The sequence below is a fragment of the Lepus europaeus genome, chromosome 17 (assembly GCF_033115175.1).
Source record: "Lepus europaeus isolate LE1 chromosome 17, mLepTim1.pri, whole genome shotgun sequence".
NCBI classification, from domain to species: domain Eukaryota; kingdom Metazoa; phylum Chordata; class Mammalia; order Lagomorpha; family Leporidae; genus Lepus; species Lepus europaeus.
The window spans coordinates 27,602,345-27,615,646 of record NC_084843.1 but is presented as its reverse complement, the minus strand read 5'-3'; the positions used below and the strand labels follow the sequence as shown (position 1 = coordinate 27,615,646).

The 13,302-nt window shown below is 60.0% G+C and overlaps 1 protein-coding gene across 4 annotated transcripts; it reads right to left on the bottom strand.

Moving 5' to 3' along the window:
* Positions 1 to 7,736: 7,736 nt before the first annotated feature.
* FGF8 (fibroblast growth factor 8) lies at positions 7,737 to 13,096 on the bottom strand. Of its 4 annotated transcripts, none has more exons than XM_062214624.1 (6): positions 13,065 to 13,096; positions 12,939 to 12,975; positions 12,312 to 12,398; positions 11,910 to 12,090; positions 8,850 to 8,956; positions 7,737 to 8,027 (listed from the first exon to the last, which is right to left on the bottom strand). In XM_062214624.1, exons 1-6 carry the CDS (start codon positions 13,094 to 13,096, stop codon positions 7,737 to 7,739), a joined length of 735 nt encoding a protein of 244 aa, XP_062070608.1. The 4 variants fall into 4 exon arrangements, with proteins under 4 accessions (XP_062070608.1, XP_062070609.1, XP_062070610.1 ...); XM_062214625.1 differs by having other exon boundaries at positions 11,910 to 12,057; XM_062214626.1 differs by lacking the exon at positions 12,312 to 12,398.
* Positions 13,097 to 13,302: the final 206 nt, after the last annotated feature.

The following is a 13,302-nucleotide window of genomic DNA, read 5'->3' as shown; positions in this document are numbered from 1 at the left end:
CTGTGAGAGGGGCTGAGGGAGGGAGCTAGACCACAGGAAGGAGCCCAAGCCTGCCTCAGCATCTGACAGCTAGCTAGTGGGAGGGCCTTGCCTTAGGGGTCGGCTCTGGGGCCTGCCCAGATGGACAGGGTCCATCTTCCTTCTTAAAAAAAAAAAAAAAAAAAATTGGCCAGCGCCGTGGCTTAACAGGCTAATCCTCCGCCTGCGGCGCCAGCACACCGGGTTCTAGTCCCAGTTGGGGTGCTGGATTCTATCCCGGTTGCTCCTCTTCCAGGCCAGCTCTCTGCTGTGGCCCGGGAAGGCAGTGGAGGATGGCCCAAGTGCTTGGGCCCTGTACCCGCATGGGAGACTAGGAGAAGCACCTGGCTCCTAGCTTCGGATCAGCAAGATGCGCTGGCCGCAGTGGCCATTGGAGGGTGAACCAACGGCAAAAAGGAAGACCTTTCTCTCTGTCTCTCTCTCTCTCTCTCACTATCCACTCTTCCTGTCAAAAAAAAAAAGATTGATTGGGCCTGAGTTGTGGCATAGCAGACTAAGCCACTGCCTGCAATGCTAGCATCCCTTATAGGCATCGGTTGGAGTTCTGGCTACTCCACTTCTGATCCAGCTCCCTGCTGATGGGCCCCTGTACCCACGTGGGAGACCTAGAAGAAGCTCCTGGCTCCTGGCTTTGGCCTGGCCCAGCCCTGACTGTTGTGGCCATCTGGGGAGTAAACCAGGAGATGGAGGAGGTCTCTCTGTCTCTCCCTAACTCTACCTCCCCAATAAACAAATAAATCTTTTAAAATAAAAAAGGATTTGTTAGAAAGGCAGAATGACAGAGAGAGGGGGAGAGAGAAAGAGGGGAAAGAGAGAGAGAGAGAGAGAGAGAGAGAGAGAGAGAGATCTTCCATCTACTGGTTCACTCCCCAAATGATCAGAGTGGCCGGGACTGGGTCAGGACAAAGCCAGGAGTCAAGAACTCCATCTGGGTCTCCCATGTGTGTGGCAGGGCCCAAGTCCTCAGGCCATCCTCTGCTGCTTTCCCAGGCACATTCGCAGAGAGATGGGTTAGAAGCAGAGAAGCTGAGACTCGAACCAGCACTCACATGTGGGTGATGGCAACACAGACGACAGCTTAACCTGCTGTGCCACAATGCTGGTCCCAACGTCCTACTTCTTGAGGGTCAGCAAGAGATCCAGATGGGGAAAGGGGGCAACCAAAGGAGCCTCACGGGCACAACTCTCCCCAGGAACACAGGACTTGGGGTTCTCCCTGGGTTCCCTCCCACCCCCTGTCCTTTTGCTCTGCCCACTCAGACTGGGTAACTCCCCTGCATCTCTCCTTTGAAGTCCCTGGTTGCTATGGAAATCCAGTGGCCGTGAAGACAGTAGCATCTGGGGAGGTTCTGAGACCTCCACGCCGACAGCCTCCCACTAGATGGCCACTTGTCCAGGTTCTAGAGACATTTTATTGCAGCCTGAGAAAACCGGAGTGAGCCTGTTCCAGCCAGCCCTGGGCCTTCCTCGTAAGAGAGCGCATGTCTGGCTGGGCCGGGTGAGGCCACCCAAGCCAGGGCCATCTCAGTCTCCCTGTCCTGCAGCATTTCCCAGTGCTGACTCCAGGCCTGCACACGGAGAACGCTCGCCACTTCGTCTGTGCTGGGCAGTCCCAGGTTGCTCTTGTTTCCTCAACTGATCGCTCAGCATTGACAGGACAGCAACAATGTGCCAGGCCCCGGGTGCTCATCCAGGAGAGAGACTCCCAGAGCTCCTGCTCTCCGGGGAGGTGGCGATAGGCAGACCAGAAGCAAGTAAATAAATACAAAGCCAGGAAAATGTCAGGTAGGGATGAGTGTAATATAGAAAATAAGGCCTCGTGGGAGGGCAGAGAGATCCAGAACACGCAGGTGGCCATGCAGGGATCTGGGAAGGCTTCCCAGGCAGAGAGAACTACACGTGCAAAGGGCTTGGGGCACACGTGGGCAGACCTGAGCCTGGTGTGTCTGAGAAGTTGGAAAGAGGGGCGCCAGAGCACAACAGGGGAGCGGGAGCGAGCGCGGCCAGTGAGGCTGGATAGGCAGGCCAGGGCAGAGCAGGTAGGGGACAGGGACCTGCAGTGCCTGGGAAGGAGCTGGAGTTTGAGCCTTGGTAACATGGGAGCAACACAATCAAATGTGTACCTTGAGAGTTTTGACAGAACCAGTGGTAGGAGGACAAGAGAAGCAGAAGAGCAGGTGGGGAAGCAGGGCAGTAGCTATAGATCAGTAGGCCAGGAGATGGGCTGGACTGAGAGGTTCTGGAAGTAAAACCAGCCACACCTGCTGCCGAGAGGCAGGGGTGAGGCAGACGGAAGACTCCAGAGGCACCCAGGTTCAATCATCCCTGGTTTTTGGCCTCTCGGCCCTGGGGTGTATGGGGAGCAGGAGGCAGGGAGGCAAAGGAGGACAGTAAACCCTCTCCCAAACCCCACCTAAAGCTTCAGACTAACCATTTTTAAAAACGTCTCAGGCTGGGGCGGCTGTTGTGGCACGGCAGATTAAGCCACTGCGTGTGGCACCGGCATTTTATGATAAGTCAGAGTGCCGATTCAAGTTCTGGCTGCTCCACTTTCGATCCAGCTTCCTGCTAATACACCCGGGAAGGCAGCAGATGGTGGCCCAAAGTATTGAGTCCCTGCCACCTATGTGGGAGACGCACATGGAGTTCCCGGCTCCTGACTTCAGCCTGGCTCAGTGCTGGCTGTTGCAGGCATTTGGGGAGTAAACCAGCAGGTGAAAGATCTCTGTCCTGCTCCCACTCTTGTTCTTCCTTTCACATAAATATTAAAAAACAAAAACTTCCGGCTTGGGAATTGCTCGCTCTCCTGTGTCAGACACAACACTCCCCCCATTCATTCCCCAGGCCCTTACCTCATGAGCCACACCTGCTTGGTCTTCTTTGCCGGTTCCTCTTCCTGACAGCCTCCAGGTGTTTGAAGCGTGCCAAGGCTCAGGCTTGGATCTCTTCTCTCCTCAGAGTCTGCACACCCAGGGAATGCACACCCTCCCCAGCTGAGACCTTCACGCTGAACCTGCCTGGGAGGCCAGCCTCACGTCCAACTCCCACTCAACATCTCTTGAATATTTATTTACTCAGTTCCAACTTCGTCTCCTGCTTTTCCCTCAAAATCTGCCCCTGCTAAAAGTTTCTCCGCCGGGGTAAACTGTACCACCACCTGTTCAGTTGCTCAAGCCTTGGAAATTCCAACTCCTTTCTCGTACAGCTACATTTAATCCACCCACCAATCCCATCACATCTACTTGCAAAAGACATCCAAAGTTGCTGTCGCTTCTCACCACCTCCCATCCATTCCCATCTCTCACCTCGATTATGGCAGTGACTTCATAGCTGGTCTCTCTTTCCCCACTACTGTCTATTCTCAACACAGCAGCCAAAACCATCTTGTTAAAACTTGGTTCAGTGGCCAGCACTGTGGTGAAGCTGGTAAAGCCATGCCTACAATGTCAACATCCCAAATAAGCACCTGTTTGAGTCCCGGCTGCTTCACCTCCAATCCAGCTCCCTGCTAATGCACCTGGGAAAGCAGCAGAGGATGATCCAAGTATCCGGGTCCCTGCAACCCACATGGGAGACCTGCATGGAGTTCTGGGCTTCTGGCTTCCGGCTGGGGCCATTGGGGGAGTGAACCAGCAGATGGAAAATCTCTCTGTCACTCTGCCCTTGCCCACTACCCCCGAGGTCCTTTGGGCCTCCCCTCACCCCGCCAGCTCCTGTCCTTCACCCCATCCCACCCCCGGCTGCGCTCACCCCAGGCCCTCCGTTCACTTTGCCCCAGCCTTTCTGGGCTCCTCCCTCTCCCCTCCCACAATCCACCTTCGCACTTCCTGTTTCCTCTACCTGGATTGCTCCACCCCCCGCTGTCAGATTGCATAATTTCCGTCAGGTGTCTGCTCCAACGTTCCCTTCTCAGCGAGGCCTTCCTTGGTCACCCTATTTAAAGCCACTACCTGCCTGCGCAGCCATTCCCTCCTCAGCCCTGTTTCGGAGGCGGTGCCCTGCGTGCGAGTCTTCCCCACCCCTCCATACACACGAATATGAGCTCTACAGCGCTTCTTGCTCTGTCCGCTCTACTCAGAACAGGCTCTGGCACATAATAGGTACTCAGTAAAGATTTATGGAATAAATGAATGGGATTAGGGAAAGGCCTACAGTCCTGGAGTGGCAGCCTGGATCCAGGGGCGGGGACCCTCCTAGCTTTGTCACCAGTTATGTGACCCCTGGGCTGCATGTCAGTTGTCTGTAGGGGGCGGAGCACTCCTAAGGCCCTTGGCAGTGGCGGCATCCCAGGGTGATGTCTGCTCAGCCCTGCACCTGCTTCCACCCGGCTGTGGGTAGAAGACAGCAGTGGGCAGCACCCAGTGCTGGGGGCAGGGAGAGCAGAGAGCTCCCCCATTCTCTCTAGACCTGGGTGATGTCTTTGCTCCCTTTGAAATGAGAGGCAGGTTTCTGGGAGTCCTGGCTGAGGGAGCAATGGGGGAGAGGGGTCCAGCCCTCATGCTGAGCAGGGAGAAGTTGAAGCCTGGGGCGTGGGTCCTGCCAGGGTGTCCTGGGGAGTACTACAAGAGGAGTGTGATGGGGAGGGCCTCCCACGCCCATCACCTGGGCAGGGTGCTGAGGCCCCTGGGGACCAGCACCAACTCCAGGGCAGGGTGGCAGGCCTTTTGGCTGAGAGGAGCCGCGGCCTCCACCCTTTCCTGGGCCTTGCAACAGCTCCCTGCTTGTTGTCCCTGAAATAAATGGGCTGAGCATATTGGGCCGGCAATAAGCCCTTGAAATCAGTTGTTATCACAGTTAACAACCAGTTTGGCTTCAGTTCAGGCTGTTAACTATCAAACCACTAAGTGCCGGTAATGATTGATTCTTGGCCAGTTGCAGCTTGAGCAGGCTGTAAAACCCCATTAGCGGAGGGCTCTGGGGGCAGCAACCCAAAGATAAACAAGTTGGTGGGTGCTCTGGCCTGGCCCTGCCCCACTGCTCCTGGTTCAGCTTCCCCGGGTCCCAGGCCTGGGGTCTGCTTCCCAATGCCTCACAGCTTGGAGGACCAGGTGCTACCCTCCAAGCCACCTCCGCCACAGCCTCTTCCCCACCGCAGCCCCCTTTCTCCTCCCCGTCGGGCAGGTCTGGCTCTCTGGACAGACGCCCGGCACAGTTCCATCCCCACCACCCCAAGGGCTCAGGCGTCCCCGGCCTGGGATGTGAGAATTAGCTTTGGCCTAGCCAGTGAGCAGCCTTGGCCCAGCCTGGCCCCACTTTGGGGCCGGGATCACAGGCGGGAGAGCCTAACATTCCACCACCACCCCCCAGACTCCCTCCTACCCTGTGGCTTCCCCCAGGAATTGCTCTCTCAAACAAATGAATGTGGGTAATTACTGGGCTGGGGGCTGGACAGGCGACCGTGCAGATGAAAGCGTTTCCTGGACGGTCTCTTCATTTGCATGGCATCAGAAGCTGCTCAGAAGGTGTGACTTTTCCCACAGTGAGACCCCAGCTCCTTGCACAATAAAGCCAGGCTGCTCACCCAGAATTAATTAAAGGGGGAGGGGAGCAGAGGAGCAGGCACCAAGAGCCCGGGAGCCTGAGCGAGGTGTCTTGAGCCCTCCCCACATCCCCAGGGGTCTCTGTGCCAGGGGAGACCAGCTCTATCCAGGGCCCCTCATCCTGCACAGAGACCACAGCAGGTGGCGTAAGCAGACCTCATGGCGTACCCAGCTCCTAGCATCTTCCCACCGGGACCTGAGTCTCCTGATCCACGTGGACAGGCTGAGTCTGGGACTGGGGGCTGCAGCCCTGGGATGCCCCCATGGTGGGGACTTAGGCTTCTGTCCCACCCCAGGGAGATGCCAAGTGAAGTGCCAAAGGACGGAGGCCTAGCAGAAGGCAGCCAATGCAGTCCGATGGGACTGTGAAGACTGGGCCAGCGCCGGGCTCGGGGAGACCTGCCTCCGGGCTGGGCTCCCCCTCCATGCTGTGGTGCCAATCTCACTGGTCCACACACGGCCACAGCCTCCACCCACCATGGGCCAGTCCTGCCCATACCTCCACTGGCTCCACCGCGCCCTGCATCCTCCCCCGCAGCCTGGCCCTTTTGACATGTGACCTGCTGCTTCTCCCCTGCTGTGACTGGCTTAGCTTCCACTGTGACCTGTGAGTTTTGGTTCTGGTCCTGCCCCGTGCCCAGCTCCCCTCCTAGAAGCCCTTGGAGGTTGGCATCCCCTCTTGGGCCGGAGGCCCCCTCCCCGCGTTCTCCTGCCGCACCTGAGCTCAGCACCTGCCTGCTACAGCTCTGTTCTCAGATCCCCCAAAGTTAATAGTTTGTTCTACGTCACGATTGTCAGCACACACCCTGGCACCTGCCCCCAGTGCAGCCCCACCTTGGACCCTGGCAGCTGCTCTTTTCTTTCTGTTTCTGGAGTCTGATTCTCAGGGAGAAGAACCAGTTCTGGAATCTCCAGCCTGTCTCCTACACAGACCCGGCGCACAGATGGAGACTATTTTTTAAAGTCTTTTTTTTTTTTTTTTTTTTTTTTTGACAGGCAGAGTGGACAGTGAGAGAGAGAGAGACAGAGAGAAAGGTCTTCCTTTGCCGTTAGTTCACCCTCCAATGGCCGCCACGGCCGGCGCACCACGCTGATCCGAAGGCAGGAGCCAGGTGCTTCTCCTGGTCTCCCTCACAGGTGCAGGGCCCAAGCACTTGGGCCATCCTCCACTGCCTTCCCGGGCCACAGCAGAGAGCTGGACTGGAAGAGGGGCAACCGGGACAGAACCGGTACCCCAACTGGGACTAGAACCTGGTGTGCTGGCACCGCAAGGCAGAGGATTAGTCTATTGAGCCGCGGCGCCAGCCTTTAAAGTCTTAAGTCCACGCTTGTACTCCAGTCCATGCTGTTCACCCTCTCTGGTTCCCAGGTGGCCCGGAGACAGTGTTAGCAATGACTCTTGTTGCGAGCCCCAGGTCCATGTGGGAGAGTTCCTGGGACCCGCCACGAGCCTCCTGCCCCTCTCCCTGCTTCTGTCCCCCTGGGAAGACCCCGTAAGTGACAGTGATGGGGACGGCTGGCAGGCACGGGGCCTGGACAGACACTGCACCAGTCAGAGCTGGGACTTTATCTGCTGCATTGGAGCCGCCCACCAGCTCAGGTAGGACAAGGTATAGGGGGTAGGGGGCTCGCCCTGGCAGGAGTCATCCTCCAACATGCATTTTTAATATTCAAGTTAAGTATTTCAATCATTGAATAGCAACTACCCTGCACTGATACCACCCTTGAAAGAGCCAACCCACATCACAACCTTCTCCTCCCTGCCCCCACCTGGGGGTACTGCAGAGTCCTGGCAGCCCCACCAGCTTGCCCTGCAGGTGCCCGCCCCGGGCCCCCTCTGCTGCACCAGAGCAAGCCCTCACCCCCAGCAGGCCCCTGCAGGGATCCCAGGTCTAGGCCATTAACGTTTTTTTCTGAATGTAAGGAAGACAGACACCACAGCCAAGTGGAATACAAAAATAGAGCCTCTCTTTTGTTTAAAAAAAAAAAAAAACAGCAGAAAAAAAAAACCCAACAGCAAACAATATGAACAACTAGAACCCGGGGCTCCTCCAGCTCCCCCAGCCTCCTGCGGCGCTGCGCACATCTTGCGGGAGTCTCTGGTGTGTGCGAGGGGGGTGACAGCTGTCCATCCCGCGGGGCGGGGAGGGCTGGCGCCTATCGGGGCTCAGGGGCCCAAGTCCTCTGGCTGCCGCGCAGGCTGCGTGTGAAGGGCGGGTAGTTGAGGAACTCGAAGCGCAGGCTCTGCTCCGTGGTGTGGTGGCCGCGGGGCAGCCGCTTCATGAAGTGGACCTCGCGCTGGTGCTGGCGCGTCTTGGAGCCCTTGCGCGGCCGGCCCTTGCGGGTGAAGGCCATGTACCAGCCCTCGTACTTGGCGTTCTGCAGCGCCGTGTAGTTGTTCTCCAACACGATCTCCGTGAAGACGCAGTCCTTGCCTTTGCCGTTGCTCTGCAGGTAGGGGGGCCAGACACGGCGTTATGGAGCCCCAGCACCACCACCACCACCGGAGGCAGAGGGCCAGCGGCCCAGACAGCAGGTGGGCACCCCAGCAGATGGCGAGGTGGGCAGGAGCCGCGGCCCCACCCCCTGCCCGGGCACCCGCTCTCTAATCCCTGCTCACAACCCGGAGCCCACCCGGCAACTTCCTGTGCTCCTGGGCAGCAGCGACACATGGTTGTCTACCGAGGGGCCGGGTCCCAGCTCGGAGAGGCAGAGAGAGGGGCCCGGAGCCTGCCTGCTCTGGCCTCCTGCCCGCCAGTCTGGCTGGAGCTGCTCGCACCGTTCCCCCACCTGCCCCCAGCCCCAGGGCAGCCACCCTATGGGGGAGGGGAGGCCTGTGAGGATTCTGCGAGTCCCGAGCCCCTGAAGCCCAAGAAGCCGGGGAGCCCGAGGCTGGCGGAGCCGTGACTAATGGGGCCATTTCAGAGATCGGCCGCGGGGCTGGGCCTGCGGCTTACTGAACATTCCAAATGCTGGTACCATGTAATTGGACATAATAGCAAAGCAATTTGGCGATTTGTTAAAAAGATATATGGAATTTACCACCTCCCCCCCCCCAGCCCCTTCCCTGCCTCCCCTCTTCCTTCTTGGCGGTCATGGCTTTCGTCTCCCGGACAGTGTCCTCCTCCCTCGCCACCCCTCCACCACGTTAGGGTCACCCCAAGCCGGCTCCGCATCCCTCTGCCCACCTGGCTGAGATCAGAGCACCAGATGGCCCTGGAGGGGCTCTGCCAGCCCAGCCCACACCCCCCGCCCCAGGGCCCTTCTCACCTTGGCAATCAGCTTCCCTTTCTTGTTCATACAGATGTAAAGACCCGTCTCAGCTCCTCGGACCCGAACCCGGCTCCCAAAGGTATCTGTCTCCACAATGAGCTTTGCTAGGGGAGAGGCGGGGGAAGGGGATGGTTACCCCGAGGTCCCTGACCCCAGCTGCTCCACACCCACCCCCCACCCCAGCTAGCCCAAGGATGTACCAAATCCCCCAGGGCCAGGTACCCAACCCCAGCCCAGCTGCTAATGTGCTGTGCAGCCCTGGGCCTCAGGCCTCCCACGTAGGTTTAGAGAGGGGATTCGACAGGATCATGGTTTATGGAGAGGATTCCACAGAGGGGTCTGGGGCCATCCCACAGAGGGGCTGAGACTCCAGTCCCTCCACTCTGAGCCACCCAGCGATGACTTTCAAGTCGATGCTCTGCGTAAAATCGAATTTGACTGGAGCTCCACAGCTGCCCGAAGGGTCTCCGAGGCTCCTTCCACCTCAGCCTGTTACGTGCAGGTGCCTCACGGATCACCACAAACATCTGGGTGCAGAGGGACCCTGGCCCTGCGGCCAAGGTCAAAGCATACTGCCCTGTTCCTGCCACCTTGGGTTCCAACACTCTTTCTCGGCCCCCACCCCTACCCGGCCACCTCTCGGCAGCCTTGAAGGAGACAGGGATGGGGACCGCTCTCCCTAAACTCACAGCCCAAAGCCAGCTGCTCTTCCGGAAACTCGGAACCTGAGCCCAGCTAGGAGCATCCTGCCTCTCCCTGAGGCTTCCCAGTCACCATGGCCCCGGCCCCGGTCAACAGCCCAATCTTTGCTCTTTCAACCTCCACCTGGCAGGGCTCCTCACCCCAGGGACAAAACACTTTCTGTGGGGGAGCAAGGGAGAACATCAGGGGTGCTTGCTTCTCAGACTGGAGCAGGGGCCATTCTGCGGCTTCTTCCTCACTGCCCCTTCCCCTGGACAGTCGGCTTCCCGGGAAGCCCAGCCCAGCCCAGCCATCTCTGCACTGCCTCCCGGAGAGCCTGTCCCCAGGCAGGCCGTGGGGCCCAACTCAGCTGATTGGGATGGGACAGAAGGCGCTGGGTCTCCTGCCCTCTCTCCAGCAGACCCCAGCCTTTTCTCTCCTTGAGAGAGACAGGCCTGTGCTGACACATGGCACCCTCTCTGTCCCTGAAGGCAGTGGCAGGGAGTGGGGTGCACCCAGGTCAGTAGGGCAGTGCTCCCCGGCCAGCCCATCCTCCCTCCCCATTCACACAGGCACAGCGCGGGGACCCAGCGGCCCTAAGTCAGCGGGGGAGATGGAGACGCGGGTGTCACCTCCCACCCACCCCTGCCCAGCTCCTCTTGGGCCCTGCCAGCCCCGGGGTCCTCTCCTGGTCTGCTTCCCACAGCGGCTGCCTGCAAGGGAAGGGAGAAGTGAGAGGACCCCAGTCTGCACTGTGGCCAGACGGGGCAGAGAGGGACGGAGTAGGGGCTTCCGTTCTGTCCTGGCACCTGCCTGCTGTGCGCTCCAGACTCGCCCTGTCCTGGCTGCACACCCACGGCCTGCAGCTCCTACTCTGGCCCTGCAGCGGGGACCAAGGAACTGGGCGGCCTCCTCTAGGTCTAAGGCAGAGGTGGGCATCGGATCGCTGCGTGGGGAGACGAACCCCAGCGCCAGGTGGGCCTCTCCTTCCCTCACCAGCATCCTCGGATGCTGGGCCATTTGCTCCAATGGAGCAAACCCTGAAGGAGCCAGGCACCCGTTCCCTTTCCTTGGAAGCCGAGAAGGGCAGCAAGCAGCCAATTTGGAGGGACAAAGGGACGGCAGGCCGGCGCTGCCAGCCCAGCAGGGGAGCCCGGCCACCGGGCAGGCTGCCCCCACCCCCACCCCCACCCCGGAGAGCCCCTACTCTGCTTCCCGGATGGGTCTGGGGAGCTGGGGCCGCAGTTTACGGCGGCTTTCCCAACCGGGCTTTTGGAAAGCTTAACATTTTCAAACCTATTCTTCCACCCCAGTGACAGATTTATCCCAGGAAAATTATGTCTCCTCCTGCAGCTTTGAAGGGAAGTCAGCTACGTCGATGTAGAAAAAATGCAGCGAGACATACTCGATCCCCCAAACTGGCTCGCGAAGAGGAGAAAGTATTCAGGAAATGTTAAAAAAGGTGAAAGTAAGAAGAGTTTTAATCGCTCTGCCAGACGCGGGGGTCTCTCCAGAGATTCATAGAGAACAATCTTGAACCTCTTTTTTAACATTTACAGACTCACAACTCCTTTCCAACTCCACATCTGAAAAAAGACTCGCTCTTTTTCTGTTTTATATCATTCTTCATTTTTCTTCTTAGCTCTTAAAATGCCTCACCTTTTTATTACATTTTAATAGAGTCTTCCCCTCTCCTTTCATGCTTGTTTAACTTGGTCATTATTTAAAGGTTTTTAAACGCACAATAATCGCTCTCTAAAAACAACACCAGCCGCCCAGAGGGCTCGCTTTGCTCGCGGTGCATCCAGGACTCTGGAAATTGGCCCCGTTTCCAGGCAGGAATATTGAATGTTTTAGAAATCAATCAGTCCTGGGCCCCGAGGCCGGCAGGAGCTCCCAGCACTCACCACCCCGCGGGGAGCCGGCGGTCCTGCCCGAGCCTGGGTTCCCCGGCAATGGAGCAGCCTCGGCCCCTTCTGTAGGGGACCCTTCCCCAAGCTGCCCGGGGTGGGGGCACTTCTTTCCCTTCTCTTACCCGCTCCCCTTTGGTGGGCCCTGGCCACATATCCTCTTTCAAGAGCTTCCCTCAAACCTGGGCCCCCTCCCCGGGAGCCCCCTGACTCCACCTGCAGCTGGGGAGAGGTAGATGGGGGCGGGGGGAGGTGCAAAGGGAGCCTCCGGGATTTCTTCATGGCTGGGCAGGGAAGGGGGCACCTGTGGGCCGAGCTCTACCCAGGCCCCTGCCCCTGCCCTCTCTTCTTCCGCAGCTGACCCTACACACACACACACACACACACATCGTGCTGCCTTAACTCCTTGCCTTCTGCGCGGGGCCTCCCGGCAGCCCAGCGCGCTGTGGCCCGCGGGGCGCCTTACCGAACGGGTCGCCGTCCTCTGCCATGGCGTTGATGCGCTTGTTGGCCAGGACCTGCACGTGTTTCCCGCTGGTGCGGCTGTACAGCTGGTAGGTCCGGATGAGGCGGCGGCTGAGCTGATCCGTCACCAGGCTCTGCTCCCTCACATGCTGTGTAAAATTAGGTGAGGACTGAACAGTTACCTTTAGGAAATTGAAAAATACACAACACGCCATTATAATGCTACTCCGCCCAGGGGCCCGAGTGGCCCCGTGGCCCTGCACCCCCCTCCACTGCACCAGGCAGCCAGCAGGGGCGGGGTGCCCCCCGACGAGCCGGCTCGGGCCACCATCCCCCACCCGGGAAAGCCAGGCAGCCCCGGCACAGCGCGGACGAGCCCGGGGTGGGGAGAATCCGGACCCACCTGTGGGGCAGCACCCTGAGGCTCCTGGGCAGCTCGCAGCAGGGAAGTGAGCGCCCTGCCCAGCGCAGGCCCCCCGCCCGGGCCTTCCTGGAGGAGCAGGGCGCTTTTCAGTAGGGAGGCAGCGCTACCTGACCCGTGACATTTATAAAGACAGATTTACAGAGCAAATGTCGAGAGCGCGCAGGGCTGGGCACACGGTCGTTCGGTCAGACCGGCCACAAGCGCGCCCAGAGGGTCGCGGAGAGGGCCCTCGCTTCAGCCACCCGAACTGCCCCCCGACGGCGAACGCGCCCTGGCCCCAGCTGGCCCCGTCCCCAGCGGCCAGGTGTGGCTGCTCCTAGGTTCCCCTCCACTCCTCCCGCAACCCGGCTAGGGCGCGTCGGAGACAGCGCTGGACTCCGACACCCCAGGTTCCAGCCTGGCCACGCACTCGCTGTGTGACCTTAGGCGGCGCGCGACCTCTCTGTTTTCAGCCCCCTCCGCGGGCTAGTGCGGGGCTGGATTTCTAAGGGTTCCTCCAGCCCTGCCGCGCTGGTCTCGGGGTCGGCCCTCGCGCCCCTGCCCGTCAGTGCCACCCCGGGTCCCCGCCGGCGCGCCCGGCCCCCGCCTCTGCGCGGTGCTGCTCACCTGGGCTTGGAGGCAGAGAACCAGCAAGTGCAACAGCCTGTGGGAGACAAAAGCGGGCGGGAGAGCGCGGTGAGCGCAGGGCGCGGCGGACGCGGGCCGGCGGGGCGCGGGGGCGGCGGTACTCACAGGCAGCTCAGCGCCGAGCGGGGGCTGCCCATGGCGCGCGGCCCGGGAGCACCGGGACCCCGGCGGGAGCACCGAGACCCCGGCGGGAGCGCGGCGTCCAGCGGGCGGCCGCGGACGGCGAGCGGAGGGCGCAGAGGCCGAGGGCGGCTCCGGTGCGGGAGCCCAGCGGCGGTCCCGACGCGGCGCCGCGGGGCCCGTGGAGTGTCGTGCTCGGCGCGCCGCGCGGAGTCGCTCTGCG

Bases quoted from the DNA above. Each gene is read 5' to 3' on its own strand.
- FGF8 (XM_062214624.1), bottom strand. From the start codon at position 13,096: ATGGGCAGCCCCCGCTCGGCGCTGAGCTGCCT. The intron at 12,091-12,311 runs GTGGGTCCGGAT...AATTTCCTAAAG, and splicing joins CTCAGGGTGCTGCCCCACAG to GTAACTGTTCAGTCCTCACC. The intron at 8,957-11,909 runs GTAAGGCGCCCC...CCTCTCCCCTAG, and splicing joins AGAGGACGGCGACCCGTTCG to CAAAGCTCATTGTGGAGACA.